At 33.8% G+C, this 18265-nt stretch overlaps 2 protein-coding genes across 2 annotated transcripts; both read right to left on the reverse strand.

Moving 5' to 3' along the window:
* Positions 1 to 229: 229 nt before the first annotated feature.
* LOC137819385 (uncharacterized) lies at positions 230 to 2310 on the reverse strand. The gene is made up of 2 exons (XM_068623221.1): positions 1965 to 2310; positions 230 to 765 (listed from the first exon to the last, which is right to left on the reverse strand). Exons 1-2 carry the CDS (start codon positions 2173 to 2175, stop codon positions 452 to 454), a joined length of 525 nt encoding a protein of 174 aa, XP_068479322.1. The 5' UTR covers positions 2176 to 2310; the 3' UTR covers positions 230 to 451.
* A 6033-nt stretch (positions 2311 to 8343) lies between these two features.
* Positions 8344 to 10531, reverse strand: LOC137829670 (E3 ubiquitin-protein ligase RMA3-like). The gene is made up of 2 exons (XM_068636537.1): positions 10354 to 10531; positions 8344 to 9524 (listed from the first exon to the last, which is right to left on the reverse strand). Exon 2 carries the CDS (start codon positions 9498 to 9500, stop codon positions 8751 to 8753), a length of 750 nt encoding a protein of 249 aa, XP_068492638.1. The 5' UTR covers positions 9501 to 9524; positions 10354 to 10531; the 3' UTR covers positions 8344 to 8750.
* Positions 10532 to 18265: the final 7734 nt, after the last annotated feature.

Below are 18265 nucleotides of genomic sequence, written 5' to 3' on the forward strand. Positions count from 1 at the left end.
TAATGGGCTTAGCCCATATGTTCTTTTCCTATATAAACATACCCTATGTGTTCAATATACATAAGGGATTTACCCTATTCTTTCTTTTCCTTGAACATTTTTGGTATATCAAGGTGAAATTCTAATTATGCTTAAAGAATAACAACAACAAAAACCTAATTAACTACATTTGAGTTTTGTTGATCATGGATATAACAATTTTAATATAAATTATCTAATGAAAATTCAATTTAAAACGTGCCATGATTCAATGGCAAATTTACTAAGCATATTGGTGTAACTCGAATAATCTAAAACACAGAAAATAAGGTTGCATCCAATAACTGTACAGGAGCGTAAATGAGTATTTGAGTAAACAAATTGTCGAAACTTGGGACAAGAGGCTAAGAACAAGGAGCTTATGGGAAAAAAACTGCTGTAGTTCTAGCAATGGCTTCCAATACTTACCACCTCAAACGAAATTTTCTATGCTTGTGGTCAACGTTGACTTGGGCACAGCACCAATAACTGTATCTTTCTTCTCGCCATTCTTGAAGATCATAACAGTGGGAATGCTTCGAATTCCATACCGAGTTGCAGTTGAAGGGCTCTCATCAGTGTTGAGTTTGTAACATTTGAGCTTTCCAGCATATTGCTTTGCAAGCTCATCAATTATAGGGTGAATCATTCGGCAGGGACCACACCATGGAGCCCAGAATTCAACCAGAACAGCAGAATCAGATTCAAGGACAAGGGATTGCCAATTTGCATCAGTTATAGGAGCCACTGTAATTTACAATAACAGAAATTATTTCATTCCAATTAGTATTTCTATCAACCAGGCAAAACTTTCAATTGCTATTTTCTCAAATATGCAAAAATTTCTCTTGGAGTGGACAGAAACAGGTTGTATTGTATCCATAAGAATTTGATTGCATTGTAGTGATACTGTGCTGAAATGGAGAACATGAAAACCAGATAAAAAAAATCCACAGACAGACCAATAGAAAACACAAGTCGAAACAAAACTATCTAAGCTTATATTTGTTGATTAACCAGCCATGTGATCCATGCTCGGGAATTGACAAGTTTTAGGTTGGTTAACGAGGGCATAATACAACTCTCTCGTTGACTGGGCTTGAAACTAGTTATGAAATCATAGGACAGAGTTTAATTCTGTTATTATATCTTATCGATTATTTATAATAATATAATAATATAAATTTAAAAGTTCCTCTTATAAATCGATTTTATAAATTTTTATTTTTTTTTCTGTACTTGTATTTGATACTTATTTGATTAATAATTAAAAAAACATACATAAACAAAAGCAAATATTAGGTTTCTTCAATCAATGCAAAGGAAAATTTCCAAAAAGACTGAAAGTTCAGATCGATTACTGCAATGAAAATTCCCAAAAAGACTGAAAGTTCAGATCGATTACTCCAATGAAAATTAAACGAAAAATAGTTATTATATTTCAACCATTAGTAAACTTTCAAAACTACTTTCTACGTCAAGTTCTCGGATGGTGTTAGTTCAAACCCCAAGTCTAAAATCATCTCAAAGTCTAAAATTATCTTATGCATGAGTTCATTCGTAAAATTTTCTGACTTCTTTACAAGATTATTTTTCAATTCCACAACCGATTTTAAATTCTGAATAAGAAAACAATTTTAACTCTAGAAAAATTATTCTTGGATTTTAATTTCGACATCAAAATTCCAACGATTAAGCAACAAAATCCCACATTTTTTTTATGTTATTTTATATATTACAGCGAACACATGAGCCACTGCGAAAAAACCGTTAAAGTTCTTTCAGTTTCAATGTCTGAAAATAGATCAATTTCATTTTATTCTTATTTTTTTAAGAAAATAGCATGCATCTATTCGCTGTTAGAAAGGAACGTATATGTTTTTAAATTACGATTTCAAAATTAAAAAATATTTACTGAAGCAAACGAAAGAAGAAGAAAAACTGACCATCGACGGCGGTATCCTGAGCCTTGCACACAACGCGCACGGCGTGCGTAGCGATTCTGGGAGCCGAGGCTGCCACGAATCGCGCGGCGGTTGGTCTGAGTCTGAGGCCGATGCACTGCGGGAGCTTGGCGGAGGTGGGGCGAGCGGCGACGGGGGAGATGGCGGCGGAAGGGAGGCGAACGACGGCGAGAGAGTCGAAGAGTGTGGCCATGGTGGAAGGGAAGCTGAGATATGGGTTGAGAGAAGAGGAGTGAAGTGTAGGGCTGTGTTGTATGGATGAGGATAGCTCGTAGACTAGTGTCCAAATGATTGAGTTTTATTTTTCAATACAGACAAAAGAGTACCAAGCAGCACAACAAATAAATACTATCTTTATATTTTGTTTTCTTTATTCAATTTTCAAGTAAATTACAAATTTTTAAATTTAGGTATTTTTTACTTATTTTTTATCAAAAATTTTATTCTATTGAAAATATTTAAAATATTTTTTATTTTTTTAAGAACTTTCGATTTGAATTTTGTTGTGAACGGATGACATAATTATTATTTTCATCTACATATCTCCAATTTTTTATTAATTCACTCATTCTCTCTTCAGTCTCTTATAACTCATTGGTTAACTTGTTTTTAATCTCTCTAAAAGCGAGTTGATCAATAAGTTATAAAATTAGAAAAGAAAAGAACAAGTTGATCGACAAGTTGAAAACGAAAAAAGAAAAGTAATGCCCACGTCATTTGTCATCCCATTGATGACCAAATCAAAATGGTTGAGTTCTTAGAACAAAGTAAAAAAGTATATAGGAACTCATTAAACTGAAATTTTTAATATGGACTCAATTAAAAATATAAAAATTTATAAGGTATTTAAAAGTTAATTAAGTCTTTTTTTTTTTAGAATTTGAAATTGTGGCTTTTTTATGCTAAATGCTGATGGAAATTTGATTTCATTAGCTGATGAGGGTCTCAAATGAGTCCCAAGATGCCATTGAAAGTGCATTCTAAAATCTCTAAAAGATCACAACATACAAGAAAGGAGACCAAGCTTTCAAGAATGTGAGTTTTGGTTGGTACTTTAGGTCTTTTTGGCTTTCTTTTTGGTTGGGGAGGAAACGTATCTAGGTTGGGTGAAAAATGAAGGTGATTTGAAGGTAGAAAGGAGGTTTGGTTGAATGGTAGGGCAGTGGCGATTAAAGGTATTCTTGGATAGTTTCTTTGGTGCTTTTGGTAAGGATGGTTAAGTGAAGATGATTGTCGAATACGTATTTATGTTTTAGGATGTATCTTGATAGCTATAGGAGGTGGTGAGGTTATTATGGTGGAGGCTTAGCAAGATTACACAAAAAAAAAAAAATACAAGAAATGGAATGGAAAAAGACAATATATGAAGGTGCAAATGGAAAATGAAAATGGAAAAATGGTAAGGAAGAGTGGTAAGTTCCTTACCAAAGATACAAAGTAAAAAGCATTTTCATATGCATGTTAAAGTTGTTTGTCATCATTGTAGTAAGTCTAGAAACCCTAGTGTTAGGTGTAAAGACAAAAGGAAAATCATCCCTAACTAACAAGAAAGGATCTATGAAAATGTGAATAACAAAAGAGTTCATAATTCTTATTGTAAGTGTGTTAAACAAGAAAACGTTACAAATAAGATTGATCATCATCCGTGGATGCTTGCCAAAATCATGGATGAAAGCAAGTTGACGAAATATATACAAATAAGTATATATTCCAAGATCTAAAGCAACTTGACGAAAGCAAGATAACCTTGAGAAGAACAAATTGGTAGGAAACTATTAGATCTATAAATTTTTCTTTTTTGCATGCCTATATATAAACAAACATAAAAAAAGTCATCAATTGTTAAAAAAGGGTCAAACACAAAGGAACAAGTGCACAGTAAAGTAGGTTAAATTTTATTGTTTTATTAATTTTAGTAATTGGTTTAGATACGATGTATTTTGTTTATGCTATCTGACCAGAAGATATAATTGTTTGTGTAGTACTAATTGTTGTATTGAGTCTGTGCAGTTAAAGTCTATCAAAATATCATCAAACCCTAAAGAAGAAAGTTAGCTCGAATTTGAAGGGGGGAAAGGAGAAAGTTATCCCATGGTTCAAGATCATGATTTTAACAATCAGTCTCTTTTAACTCATTCGTTGGCTCGTTTTTAGCCTCTCTTAAAGCGAGTTGATCAATAAGTTATAAAATTGGAGAAGAAAGGAACAAGTTGATTGACAAGTTTAAAATGAGAAAAGAAAAGTAATGTCCACGTCATTTTTCATTCCATTGATGACCAAATCAAAATGGTAGAGTACTTACAACAAAATAAAACATATTTAGGAAATCATTAAAACGAATTTTTTTAATATGGACTCAATTAAAACGGTAAGGAAGAGTGGTGAGTTCCTTACGAAAGGTACAAAGTAAACAACATTTTCATACACATGTTAAGGTCAAGCTGAGTAATCCTGAGCCCAGATTGAGTCGAGTCGACCCGAGCCCAGGTCGATCCGAGTCGGCCTGGACCTAGGTCGAGTGAGTCGGCCTGAACCTAAGTCGAGCAGAGTCGGCCTGGACCTAGGTCGAGACTTAGGTCGAGCAAAGTCGGTCGAACACAAGTAGAGATGAGTCGACCCATGCCTAAGTCGAGCTGAGTTGAGCCGACTCAAGTGTAGTCGAGTCAACGCGTGCTGAGGTCAAGCCTACTTGGCTTAAGCCCAGGTCAACCCAAATCGACCCGGGCCTAGCCCAGTCGCCCCAGCTCCATGTCCAACCAAGTCGACCCAGGTCCAGATTAGGTGGATTCGAGTCAACCCGGGCCCCGATTCGCCCGGGCCAAATCGAGTTGAGTTTGCTCGGGCCCATATCGAGCTAAGTTCGTCCAGGCCAAGTTCGAGCCTAGTCGAATATGGCCCAAGTCCAACTTAGTCATGCTAGGTCCAGGTCAAGCCGACTCGGTCTGGGTCCAAGTTGTATTGAGTCAAAGTCAAACCAAGTTTTCTCAGGTCGAGGTCGAGCTGAGTCGGCTCAGGCCCCTATCGAGCCAAGTCTGTTATGGTCTAGGTCGAGCCACATAGACCTTGGCAAAGATCGATTCATGTGGAATCGGGCCCAAGTCGTGTCGAGGCGGTTTGGGCCTAGGTCAAGCTGAGTTGTCCTGAGCCAAGGTTGAGTTGAGTCAGCCTGGGCCTAGGTCAAGCTGAATCGACCTGGGCCTAGGTCAAGCTGAATCGACCTGGGCCTAGGTCGAGCTTAGTCAACCGGAGATTAGGTCGAGGTCGTAAATTTATGAAAAAATTATTTATTTTATTTTTTTAAAATATGTAAATTAAAGTGAATAAAGTTTTGTAAAGAGAAAGATTAAAATAAAAATGTTACAAAATTGATAATGAGGATTTGGGGATTAGACGAAGAAATTGAGAAGTTTAGGTTAAAATAGTTTAGTTTCAAAGTGAGTGTGTTTTGGTTTTGGTGTGGAATTCAACTTTAAGTGCAACGATTGCAACACCTTCCTCCAACGAGGATCCCAATGAAATTCAATTTCCCTTTTTTGAATTTGACTCCAAACCTTCGATATCATCATTGAGGCATTATTACTTCAAGTTCGAAGAGCTCAGGGAGGTAGTCATTGAACAATAGGAAAGACTCAAAGGAACAAGATTGAGAAGGACTAAGGTTCTAATGGGGGAGAATGGAGTGAGGAAAGAGAAGGGTGTTAGACACGTGGAGACATGTATAAATAAAACTACCATTCTATGTGCCACATAATCACAGGTTAATGTCGTTCATGTCAATTTAACAGAATGGACCAAATTGCATACTTTTAAAAAAGACTTAGGACAAAAATGATTTTTAAAAAACCACTAAAACAAATTGACTATTGACAGTTAATGTAAGGATCAAAAAGGTAATTATACCTAAAATTTAAGGATATTGGAAAGATAAAGTTTTAAGGGGGAGCGAAGAGATAGAAAAGGTTGCAACCCTTTATTGATGAGAAAGGGAGAGTAGATATAAGAAAATAGAGAAGGAAGATAAGCTTAAGTTAAGGGGGAGTTTACCGAAAGATTCCATAGAGATTAGCAATCAATGTTTGGAGGTGGAGCTTCTAAGAAGAAATCTTTAAATCCCTTTATTTCTTCTACTTTATTATTCATTACCACTTTTCTTGTAAAATTGATATGATGAAATTGTTTTGGAAAATATATGTTTAAACTTTATTGTTTTAAGCACCATAAAAAGGGAGACATTGTTAGATTAAAGTTCAAGAGACCCTTTAATTATTTTTAATTTTGAGCTTAAACAAAGTGTTAAAACATAATTCTTTTAAACATAAGATCATGTCAAGTACAAGTGTTCGGTTTACCCAAATGGATGCAAGTCATGTGGCTAAAAAGATGCAAACGTTATTTGTTTCTAACAAACATAAGCGCTTTATTCATTCTTTTTGTCATATAAATTTTTGTTTGAACAAAAACAAACACATATACTTTAAGCTTTTGTTTAGATAAACTATAAGTATACTTCATCTTATAGTTGCAAGCTTTAAGCATTTCATGTACATGTCAAATTAATAAATGTTTATTTTATGCTTGTAAATAATAATCGTTTCTTCATTCTCTCAAGAGGATCTCACAACGTTTTGTCAACATAAAACATCTCTTGAAGAACATGTTGAAAGTTACTCCATGCAAAAAACTTTTCTAGAGAAGGCCAGATGTCAATTATGCAAAGTCAACCAACTGTATCAGGCCCCGTGCTTTGCTCAAAAAGTGGAAGGAAGCTATTTGCTAGGCCTGTGAAGCTCTATCGTGTTCCAAAGGTGTTGCCAAAGTAGCCACACATGTAATGCTTAGTCAAGAGCATTTAATGTTTCTTAAAGATTTAAGCATTGTCAGATGCAAGAAGTAGTAGTAGTAGAAGTAGACCCTCACATCGACTCCAAAAGATTTGCAACGACTATTTTCTTCTCAAGATCTATATAAAGAATATCCCTATGAAGAATGAAGGTTGACGAAAGTCTTGCAACAAGAACGAGAGAAAACTCTTGTAATTCTAAGCAATCCTTAGTCTTGTTGTTGTAAGAAATAACATTCTTCATATTCGTATCTATTTAGAAGAATTCATAACCCTTGTATCCATTTTGAAATGTTACCTTCTTTTAGTGAGTAGTCCTATGATCTATTAAATCACTTTCTTTGTAAATATTTTGGTTTTAGTCAGAAGTAATTATTGTCCAGAGAATACTTAGGATTAGTTAGGAGTGGTTGCATTCCAAACAATATTTGGGTTCAGTCAAGAGTGGTTATGTTCCAAACAATACTCAAATTTAACCAAGAGTGGTTGCATTCCAAACAATACTTTGTCTTAGCTAGGAAGGACTGCATTCCAAATAATACTTGTATTTAGCCATAAATGTGGTCCAAATAATACTTGCTTTGTATCTTCCAACATTAGTTTGCCACAGTAGAACCTTGTTCGTGTTGATCAAGAACTGACATAGTTTGAGTTATCAGAAGAATCAATATAAAAATACTTTATAAATCTTTTTTATTTTTTATCCTTTTATATTGCATGTTATTTATCTGGAACTAATATAAGAAAGAGTGTTTCATGAAAAACAAGTTTTTTGAAAAGCGCATTTAAACTTTTCGTATGTCACACTTGAAGTTTTGTTTGACATTCCTCATCATACACAATCTCTTAAGGAAACTATTTAACAATGCATATGTCAAGAGTAATATTCATATATTTGTGTTCATCAGACCAAGCTTTGCAACAAGTTTTTATAATTTCCTAAAACACAACTCAACCCTATTTTTTCACACACATTTTGAATAGTCAAGGAAAGAAACCTTGTAATATTCTTCACTTTGAAAAGTGACAACCTTTTAAGGAAGCTTTTATTGCATATCTTCTAGTTATTTCTTTGGTTTACCTTATTCATTGTTATTTGTAATTAAGTAGTGGTTAAAAATACTTTGAGTTATTAGGATAGTCAGAAGTTATTTGTGTATTATTTTTTAATTTTTTGAACTCTTTAGTAACTAAAGTGTTTTAGGATGCACCAATATAATCCTGCATGTTATTCTTATTTGTTAGACGACCTCACTGCATGTTATTCTTATTCCTTAGACAATCTCCACTAGACAGTCTAAAATTCTAAAAAAGAAGTCTTGTATTCAACCTCTCTAGAATTCATTTGTTCCTGCAAATTTTTAATTAAAATGTTATCAAAACTGTAATTTTAAACCTATTTCAAGAAATTTAGTGGCAAACTTTCAAATATATTATTTTTACACAATAACAGTAGTCTTATTGCAATGAAGAAGAGTGGTTAAAGTAGTTTATGACCAACATCCCAATGGCAATAACAGGTTGACAAACCTCATAGCCTTTTTTATAGCAAATGAATATTTCGGAGTTACATCAATACTTTGATTTAACACATCAAAATCAAAACCACATTAGTAGTTAAGAATAAACAAGTTCCAATACAAATTGATTCAACATAAAGGAGGGAGGGGAGAGAACATATTTTCATGGTCACGTTTGAAGCCTCTTGACTCAAAGAATTCTTCTTCACCATACCTCTTACTAACTGCTCCATCTGGCTTGTAGGTCATTTGGCTTCAGAGCAGGAACATAAACTTCCATCTAGTTACATATGCATGTCATACTTGATCATAAAATAACAAGATCGATATCATAATCACAATATATTCTAAAATCTACTATCCACATGATGGAACAACCTATAGTACAGTCTGTGCAGTAAAATGTCTTCAAAATAAGAGAAGACACAAAATGATACAACATAGGAGAAAGATGGATAGTCTGTTCAGAGACCTGTCAATCTGCATTTCTTGCCTTCTCATTCTAGGACTTCCATTTCCATTATGAGGGTATGAAAACAAGTTTGCATCTGAGACCCCAAAAATTCTTGTCAAGACCATCTCCCCAAACATACCAATCATAGGATTAAAGAAGCTAGTCATAGCAGCACCTCCAAGATAAGGCAACCCATTGGTGCCATAGCTTCCATAGAGGTCAGGGAAGTACTGCTGATAATGAATTGGTCTTGCCTGTGACTGGAAATAACTTGAACGAAGTTGCTGGCCAGATTGTGCTGGTGCACGAGCAGAAGTTAACATGTCATTCAGGCTGTAAGGAGGTGGCCTGTGAGGTATTCCTAGACTCATCTGGAGTTTTTTGGCTTTTGATTCTGGATTTGATGTTCCACGGCCATAGAGGGGGACTACAGAGGTGTGAGAGATCTGAGATTTGCAAACTGGGCATGTCTTCTGATGGTCTGGTTCAACAGAGGAGTTTTGAACATCAAGCCACTTGTATATGCATGGCCAACAGTAAAGGTGACCACAGAGTGTAACCACAGGGTCATGTGCTGATTCCAAACAAATATTGCAATCAAAGCAATCATTTTCACTAGTAGAGATTGTTGGCTCTGCTGAAATCGATTTTGATTTTTGCTTTAGGGAGACTTCCCCAATGGTGTCGAAGTATTTAGATTCCATGGAATTTCTTCCAGAATATACAATCTATTAAAATATTTGAAAAGCGTTAGAAAGCAGTAATTTTGTTAAAGAAACCATATCCAGAAGTATATCAAGTCAGATCAGAGATCCAAATGACAACTAAAACTAAAACAAACATGATAATTTACCCCAATGAACATGCCACAAAAGCTATTTATCATTAGCAGGCACCTTAAATATTTTCTTTTAACCTATAAATTATGAATTTGAAGTAATAACTGAGGATCACAAATCACATGCCATGTATCTATTCACACCCAAAAACCAAAGGTTCCCCAAAATCAAATAAAATTGCTCAAGAAATTATCATTTCATGATTGAAAACTATGCTAAAGTTCCATATATCCTCATCCATTACAAATTAAATAACAACATTTCATCATGGTAAACTACAAATCAAATTCATGTGCTCATAGATCCTTTGCCAACAACTTGAAAGAGAGTCCCTCATTTTGTAGTCAACAATAATCTCTTGATCTCCCTCAAGAAAATGAAAAAAAATATATATTTAAGAAAGAAAAACCCCAACGTAAATTTGGTTTATTCCACGATTATCCATTATCAATTCCAGGTTTCCCATCCCATTACACTAAATTGAAAAGAAAGAAAAATAATGCAGATTCAATCCTCAATTTCAGAGCACATTGAAAGGAACCTTAAAAGCACTACCCCAGATGAAAATCCAAAGCATGCAAACATCAAAGACACAAAAGCCAATACCTATCCGAAAGAATCCAATTTTGAGCCCAAAATCCCCAAGAAAAACTGAAATTCACATTATCACATATAACAACAAGGGCAGCAAAAAACCAATGGATAAGAAAAGAAGTACCTTTACAACAAAAGAAAAAAGTGCCAATAAAGAACCCAATGGATCAAAAAAACAAGAGGAGAAAAAAGGGTAGCAGGGAAAGAAAGTGAAATAGAAAAAAAGCGTTATGGGTAGTAAGAGAGAATTGGAATGTGACAGAAACAATGGAGGGGAGTTAAATGAGGAAGAAGAAGAAGATTGTGTTGGGAAATGTGGTGGTGCCGTGTATATATTTAATATTTTTTTACTAACTATTAATTGATAAAAATAAAATGACTTTGTTTCTTTTTGTTATTTATTTTTTATCAGTTGTTGTTTCTGTTTTTTTTTCTTTCAATTGTTTGCTTTTTTTTAACAAAAAAATATCAATTACTTTCTTAACCATAACGCCAATAAAATGTGCGAAAATAGGATATGTTGCAAAAGGCTATTACAACTATTTTGCATGTCAAACAAATTTGTTTTAAGAGATGATTCAAAATTCATGAGAATTTTCCCAAAAGGCCAGTAACTCATACTATATTTATTTTAAAATATGCATTAACCAGATTAAAATTATATTGTGGAATAAGTATAATTTATGTTGTATATTGTGGAAATTACACTATAAACGAGATTAAAAATAATCATTATAATATCATGTCTAAGTTTTTGCTCTTATGATAAATATTTTAAAATTATACTACTAATTATTTTACAAATAATACTAATAATTATTTTTTAGTAGAAGTGTAAAAATTTCGTAGTGTAATCATTAAAAAGATATAGATAATCATTAAATTCCTTTTAATGAATATTTAATGTAATTATATACCCTTTTATTTTACATAAAACACTTTTTCTATATTTATTTTTGTATTGGACAGAGTGTTCGGTGCTCAGTAATTGGAGCTTGGTGCACGGGATGAGTAGGTCAGCTCGGCTATTGGGTTCAGGGTGTGGGTCATGAGTTTGGCCTCGTTTTATTGGTAAGCCCATTGGGGCATAATTAAATAACCCTTTTGTACATTAGTATAAGGCTACTAGTAAAGGGTATTTTTTGAACCTAGGGGTATGTATAGTACATATGGTGCCTAGGTCAAGTCAATGTTTCTTTTAACATAAGTATGTGTGTTCTAGGGCACATAGTGATTAAGTTGCATGTATGGTAAAGGATAACGTTGCACCATAAGTAGGGTGCCCACGTAAGCAGAATATCTCCCTATTGTTGGCACCTAAGATGGTGCCCTGCTGGCAGGTGGTTGTTCTGTTATTATTTCATGCTTTCCTTAGAGATAAGATTCCTTTCTGTTGTAGCCCCTTAAGAGAAGGCGCCCATAAACAAAATGTTTTCCTTTTGGGTATGCTTTCAGTTGAGATTATATTTTCATGAGAGAAAGTTGTTACAATGAATAGTTATAAAAGGGGCTTGACACCTCAGGTAAAGGTACGTTATTTCTGAGACTGAAACTGAATACTTCTTAAATTCTAGTAAGCCCTTACTGACTTGATCGATAGATTGTAATCAACAGATAGGACCCCCTCTGTTTCAATGGAGCCGCGTTCCAGTATAACAAGACGTAGAGCAACTTCCAAAAGAGGCAGAGCGGGGTTAGAGCTTGTTGCCAAGGTCAACCGACAAGGAAGTCAACTGATAAGAACAATTTCTTATAAGACTTCAAAATCTGCTAAAGCACTTTAAATAAATGCTATAAATTAATTAGATAAATTAAATAGATTCATTTATCTCTTATAAAGATTGAAGAAGATAACTAACAAACATTAATTAATTCAAAATAATTAATGAATAAAAGTAATACAAACATTAATTAATTCAAAATAATTAATAGCAAACATTAATTAATTCAAAATAATTAATGAATAAAGTAAGATTATGAGTTTCAATAATTTAAGGATAAGTTTAAAAAATAATACAAATTATTAATAATTTAATGCTACTAATAATATCAATAAAATTTATTTGTTTTATTAAATTAGTTAAAAGTGTATTTGAACAAGAAGAATATTTAAATTTTAAGATTATTATTTAAGATTTAGACAATATATAAATTTTATTAAAAAAATATCAAAGAATTTGTAAAAACATGTCAAAACATAATAAGGATAATAAGGAAGAACTGAATTGTGTTTTAATTTTTTTTTTTTAATTTCAAAACATAGGATTTGATTATATACTTTTAGACTATAATTTTACTAGTTAGATGATTAAACAAAATCTTTTCTAAAGTTTGGTTCACAAAGTTTTCCTCATTTTCGATAGTGCAGAATGATAATATGTAATAAATAGAAGAAAGGGAAATGAATATCTACATTGTTATTTTATATTGGTCATTCTGATAGCGGAGGTTATGTTCAGTTCTTAATCAACTCATCGAGTTTCATTACGCAAACTATTACTACAAGTTATAAATTGAATATTATTTGGAACACAACCACTCATGACTAAAACTTAAATATTATTTGGACACACAACCACTCTTGGGTAAAAACCTGAATATTTTTTGGAACTCAGACACTCATAACTAAATAACTTGTATCGTTAGGAATGTAGTCACTCCTAACTAAGACAGAGCATTGTTTGGAAAACAATTACTCATGACTAAGATAGAATATTGTTTGGAATTCATCCATGGGTAAACAAACAAGGTTTGTGTGAAGATGGGATAAAAAAATATCACACGAATTTGCTCACAGGGCATTATTTACAACCTATACAAAGATATAAACTATCTTTTTGCTTGCTAAAAGAACACAACAATGTTCTTTACAAAGCTTTTATGGGCACAAAAAGATTTTAACAACATTTCAACACTTAACCGTTGTCTTCTACTCATTCCCAAAGGATATCTTTATATAAACCTTGAAAAAAATACTCATGGCATGTCCTTTTCTAACCCTTGAGAGCATTTGAACTCAGATAGCTACATCTTCTAGGTGTGATAAGCGCGAACGTGGACATGCATTAAATGTGTTCCATGCAACATTCATTGCCAATTTATTCTTCAAACAACATCTTGATAGCTAGTAGTACTCATCAACACTAGGTTAGAGATTTTTTCACTAAAAAACAAAGTAAAGGAAAGACCGTACAAGGTAGATAGTTGGACCGAAGTTAACATAAGCTTGTGTCAGGGAGTTTGTTGAAAGAAAACAACTTTCGCTAGTATCCCAAGAGATCTTGATATAGACTTGTGCTTGGTTGGATCATCTAGGCAAACAAAATACGAAGATATTCCCTACAACACAAAACTAAGCTTCAAGAATATTTTTGTTAGGTACAATGTAAGCTTAAAGAATTTATATGCTTATTGTTGGATGAATGCTTCACTTATCAGATGAAGCGGAGACTGTAATGTGTTTTATCATCTATTAGATGAAGCACTTGCGTCATACATGATATGATGTTTAAAGCACATCATCTAGACGTAGCCCAAGTGGTCGGGTGAACCAGTACAAAATTGTGTCTACTTCTTTCTTCTATTTGCTTGTTAGATGCTTTTATACTATCTTTAAATTCACAATTTGAGTTCAGGCTTCATTCAACTTGTTAGAATTAATGGCCTAAACAAGAGGGGGGGGGGTGAATTGTTTGACAAAAGATTTTCGCAAAGATTGGATAAGAATGAAGTTTTATCAACAATCACAGAAGAAGAAATCAAGGAAGCCAAACAATCAAAGCAATTAAAATTGTTTGCAAAAAATCAATCGTTGAAACTTCATTTTAACCGGCTGTTTATAGCAGCTGGTACAAAAATCAAATCAAACAGTTTATAATGAGTGAGAGAGAGAGAGAGAGAGAGATTACACAGCCAATTTATATTGGTTCACTCAACCCTGAGCTACATCTAGTCCCCAGAACAACCACTGGGTATTCCACTAGCAATCAATCACAGATTACAAAATACAACACTACAAAGAGGTGATCTTGATACCACAAGAACACTCACCTCCTTGCCTATCACACAACCTTAGTCAGAACACCCTTTGACCTTATAGGTTTACATACCTTTTACAAGTATAGAAAAGGACAATTACAAGAATCAGAAAGGAACAGATTACACCTGGTATTTCAGGAATCACAAACTAGTTTCCACTAGATGATTTCCAAAGAGGAACATCAGTCAAATCAATGTGAGAAATCAGTTAAACATGCATAGGTGTGCAATATTAGCAAAAATATCGGTTATTTCGCAGGAATAACCGGTTAAAATATGTATCACATTTTTATATCAAATAAAAAACCAGTTATAGCAATGTTCAATCAAATGTGCAAAACAAAAACAGATGCAAATATTAAAACATTACAACCCAAAGCTCACTTCTCCATCTATTTGTATCCACAAATCGAAAAATAGAAGGATTAAAAATAAACATAAAAGAAAATAAATTGTTCAAAAAAGTTAACCAGAAATTTGAAATGAAAGCCTTAAACTTTGCTTTAGTCATTCCTTCCATATTGCAGATCAAGTAGTTGGTTCTGAACCTCCTCAATTTGTTCATCCAAGGTCTGGAACATTGAATCCATATGCTGAAACCTTTATTCACACAGCTCATGAAGATTTCTCTGGTTCTCCGCAAAGCTATCCATTTTACTTACCATTAGCCTTTCAAAAGGAGACATTGAAGTCATCCTACCTCCCATGTGATCAGTACTTGGATCAGCTCCATGAGCTCCAGCAACTTGTTCTTTTGTATTTGCTACAGCTTCAGCCTCTTCTTCAGCATGAGTTCCACTTGGGCCAGCTTGGTCTCCATCCTTGCTTACCCACCTTCCACCAATCTTGATAAACCCCATTTTGCTTAGGGAACCACTATTGATCTCACTTGAAGGCTTTACAATATCATCCAATTCGTCTTCAATATCTACTTCAAAATAATGTAGAATTTTAGAAATCAAAATTGCATAGGGATAGTGGAAGTCACTTAACCTTGTCGCCTTTTGCATATGGTCTTTGAAGATGTGAATCCAGTTGAGATTCACCTTGTTCATGATGCAGTAGATTAAAAGAAAATCCTCTTCAGAAAGGGTAGAATGATTGCTCCCCCTTGGTGTGACAATCCAGGACATAATGAAGGCAATGAGTCTTTCATCAAGCTTCAACCCTCCAACAGGAAAGTTTCTTACCTTTGAGAGGGGATTCTTTAGACAATTCTTGTAGAATTGAATTTTGTTGAACTCTTTTATCACTCCAATGTTACTTTTGTTGATTCTTAATCTAGAGAATTTCAGCCCAGTGATGGCAGTCCAAACATCATTGGTGATTTGAATGTCTACTCCCTTCACATGAGAGATGAGAATGTCACCATTGAATTGAAGGTTTGTGTAAAATACCTTCACCAAATCTGGATAGATGTTTCCAGACATCTCAAGGAATTTCTTCAACCTTTGCTCCTTGTTTCATGAAGGAACTTCTCAATAAGTTCAGATTCTCCTGAAAACCAGCTTTCCAGCTTTCCTGCACTCCTTACTACCCTTGTTTTCATCCTCTTAGATGAAGGAGGTGTTGATGCCATGGTTTGGTTAGGGAGAGAGGATGGGCGCAAACTGTTGAAACATATTTAGTGTAGAGAGAAGAAAAACAGATTGTTTCTTGTGAACAATTGCAACTAATAGCCTCACATATATAACCAGAAAGTCAGTCAAAGTTGGCATTTAGTGGGTTGAATCCAAACTGAAAAAGGAATCAAATCAGAACAATAAAGCAGTTCTGCCAGACCTAACAGAAAACACATGTTGATTTGACCAAACTTAAAAGCAGTTTTAATTTCCAACGCTTAGAGGAATCTATTTCATGAAGAGCAGTTAAAGTGTTGTAATTAAAGTGTTGTTGACCACAAACATCACTGGGTTTGAACAGGAAATCAAATCAAATCAAAGCACAGTGAATTAAAAATAGATTTGACCAATGCTGACAGAGTTGAAACAATCGGTTGTTTCGAAGAAACAATCGTTTGAATTTCTGCAACAGGTGAAAAAATTGAAAAACCAAATACTTTTAACAGAAATTGAACATACAAGGATTCAGGTTTAAGGCACATAGTTTTGTATAGAAACAAAAGGAATACAAAACAAAATAATCCAGAACCTTAAGAGAAGAAATACATAATTGGATTCAAAATGGAATGTTCAAGTATAGGAATAACAAAGAGTTATTCTTCAAGTTTTGTAGTACATATATGAAGCAGTACACAATTTCATAACAAGGCATTGTCTTGATTATTTGCATCCATGAGATCCTGATCCTACAGATCCTTTATGTGGAGGCAAAATTCTGCAAAAGAAAGCTTGTCAAATCACAAGATTTGATCCCTTAAAGAACTTGGGACCTTTCATGTTAGATTTATCTTTAAAACCATCAAAATTTCTTGAAATCCATTTAAAGATACCTTTAGGAACAAGAGATTTGCGAATCTTACAAAATCTGATAGAGTGACCCTTTCTCATGCAGTAGAAATAACAAACAACCAGTTGTTTTGACTTTTCAATCAGTTGAGTTTTTGTAATGGTTGAAAAAGGTTTTAAACAACCGTTGTTCTTGCTTTGTGGATTAAAACCCAAACCAGATTTTCCAAAGACACACCTTTGAGATGCTAAAACATTCTCAAGATTGGATTTACCTTTTGAAATTGTGTCAACTATTTTCACAAGATACAAAATTTTATTTTGAAGAGATTCATAGTTTTTGCAAGAACTGGATTCACACTTGCAAGAAGAGTTTTGATAAATCATTTCAAGGTTTTCAAAATCAGTTTTTGAATTTTTCAAATCTTCTTCCAGAACTTTGACTCTTTCTTTCAACCAGTTGTTTTTACTTTTCAACCGATTGTTTGAAAGGGTTAATCTATTAGCTTATTCATGAGTCTCTTTAAAAACCTTAAGAAATTGATAATAACTATCACATTTGGTAGAGGAAGATGTACTTACATGGTTTGATGCAGACTCTTCTCTTGCCATCAGACAAACATCCATCTTGGAATCTACAAAGGATAATCTAGCAGGGGACTTATCACTGTCCAGCCAAGTACTTCTTGATCTTGAACCTTTGTGAATTTTCTCAATAGTATCTCACATTTCTTTAGCTGAGATACACTGTGAAACTTTGAGAAGTTCATCAGAATCAAGGGCAGAAACAATGATGTTCTTAGCTACACAATCAAGATGATCACTTTCATTTTCAGGTAAGGCAACATTATTTTCAAGCAAATGTATGAAAACATTGTTTGTAATGACATCCTAGATTATTTTATCTAATGAGTCTTTCATTCTTATACACCATGGTTGATAGTTTTCACCACAAAACAGAGGTGGTCTATTTAAAGAAGCACTTTCCCCAAAAGAAAACTTGCTAGCCATTAAAACAGTGAAAAAAACAAAACTTGAATATTTTTCAAGAACATAGCTCTTGATGCCAATTGTTAGAATTAATGGCCTAAACAAGAGGGGGGTGAATTGTTTGACAAAAGATTTTCACAAAGATTGGATAGGAATGAATTTTTATCAACAATCGAAGAAGAAGCAATCAAGGAAGCCAAACAATCAAAGCAATTAAAATTGTTTGCAGAAAATGAATCGGTTGAAACTTCGTTTTAACTGGTTGTTTATAGCAGCAGGTACAAAAATCAAATCAAACAGATTATAATGAGTGTGTGAGAGAGAGAGATTACATAACCAATTTATACTGTTTCACTCAACCCTGAGCTACATCCAGTCCTCAGAACAACCACTAGGTATTCCACTAGCAATCAATCACATATTACAAAATACAGCACCACAAAGAGGTGATCTTGATACCACAAGAACAGTCACCCTCTGACCTTACAGGTTTACATACCTTTTACAAGTATAGAAAAGGGCAATTACAATAATCAGAAAGGAACACATTACACCTGGTATTTCAGGAATCACATAGCTCTTAAGATCAGATCTTGAACC

Source organism: Phaseolus vulgaris, chromosome 11 (genome assembly GCF_000499845.2).
Source record: "Phaseolus vulgaris cultivar G19833 chromosome 11, P. vulgaris v2.0, whole genome shotgun sequence".
Taxonomy (NCBI): Eukaryota; Viridiplantae; Streptophyta; class Magnoliopsida; order Fabales; family Fabaceae; genus Phaseolus; species Phaseolus vulgaris.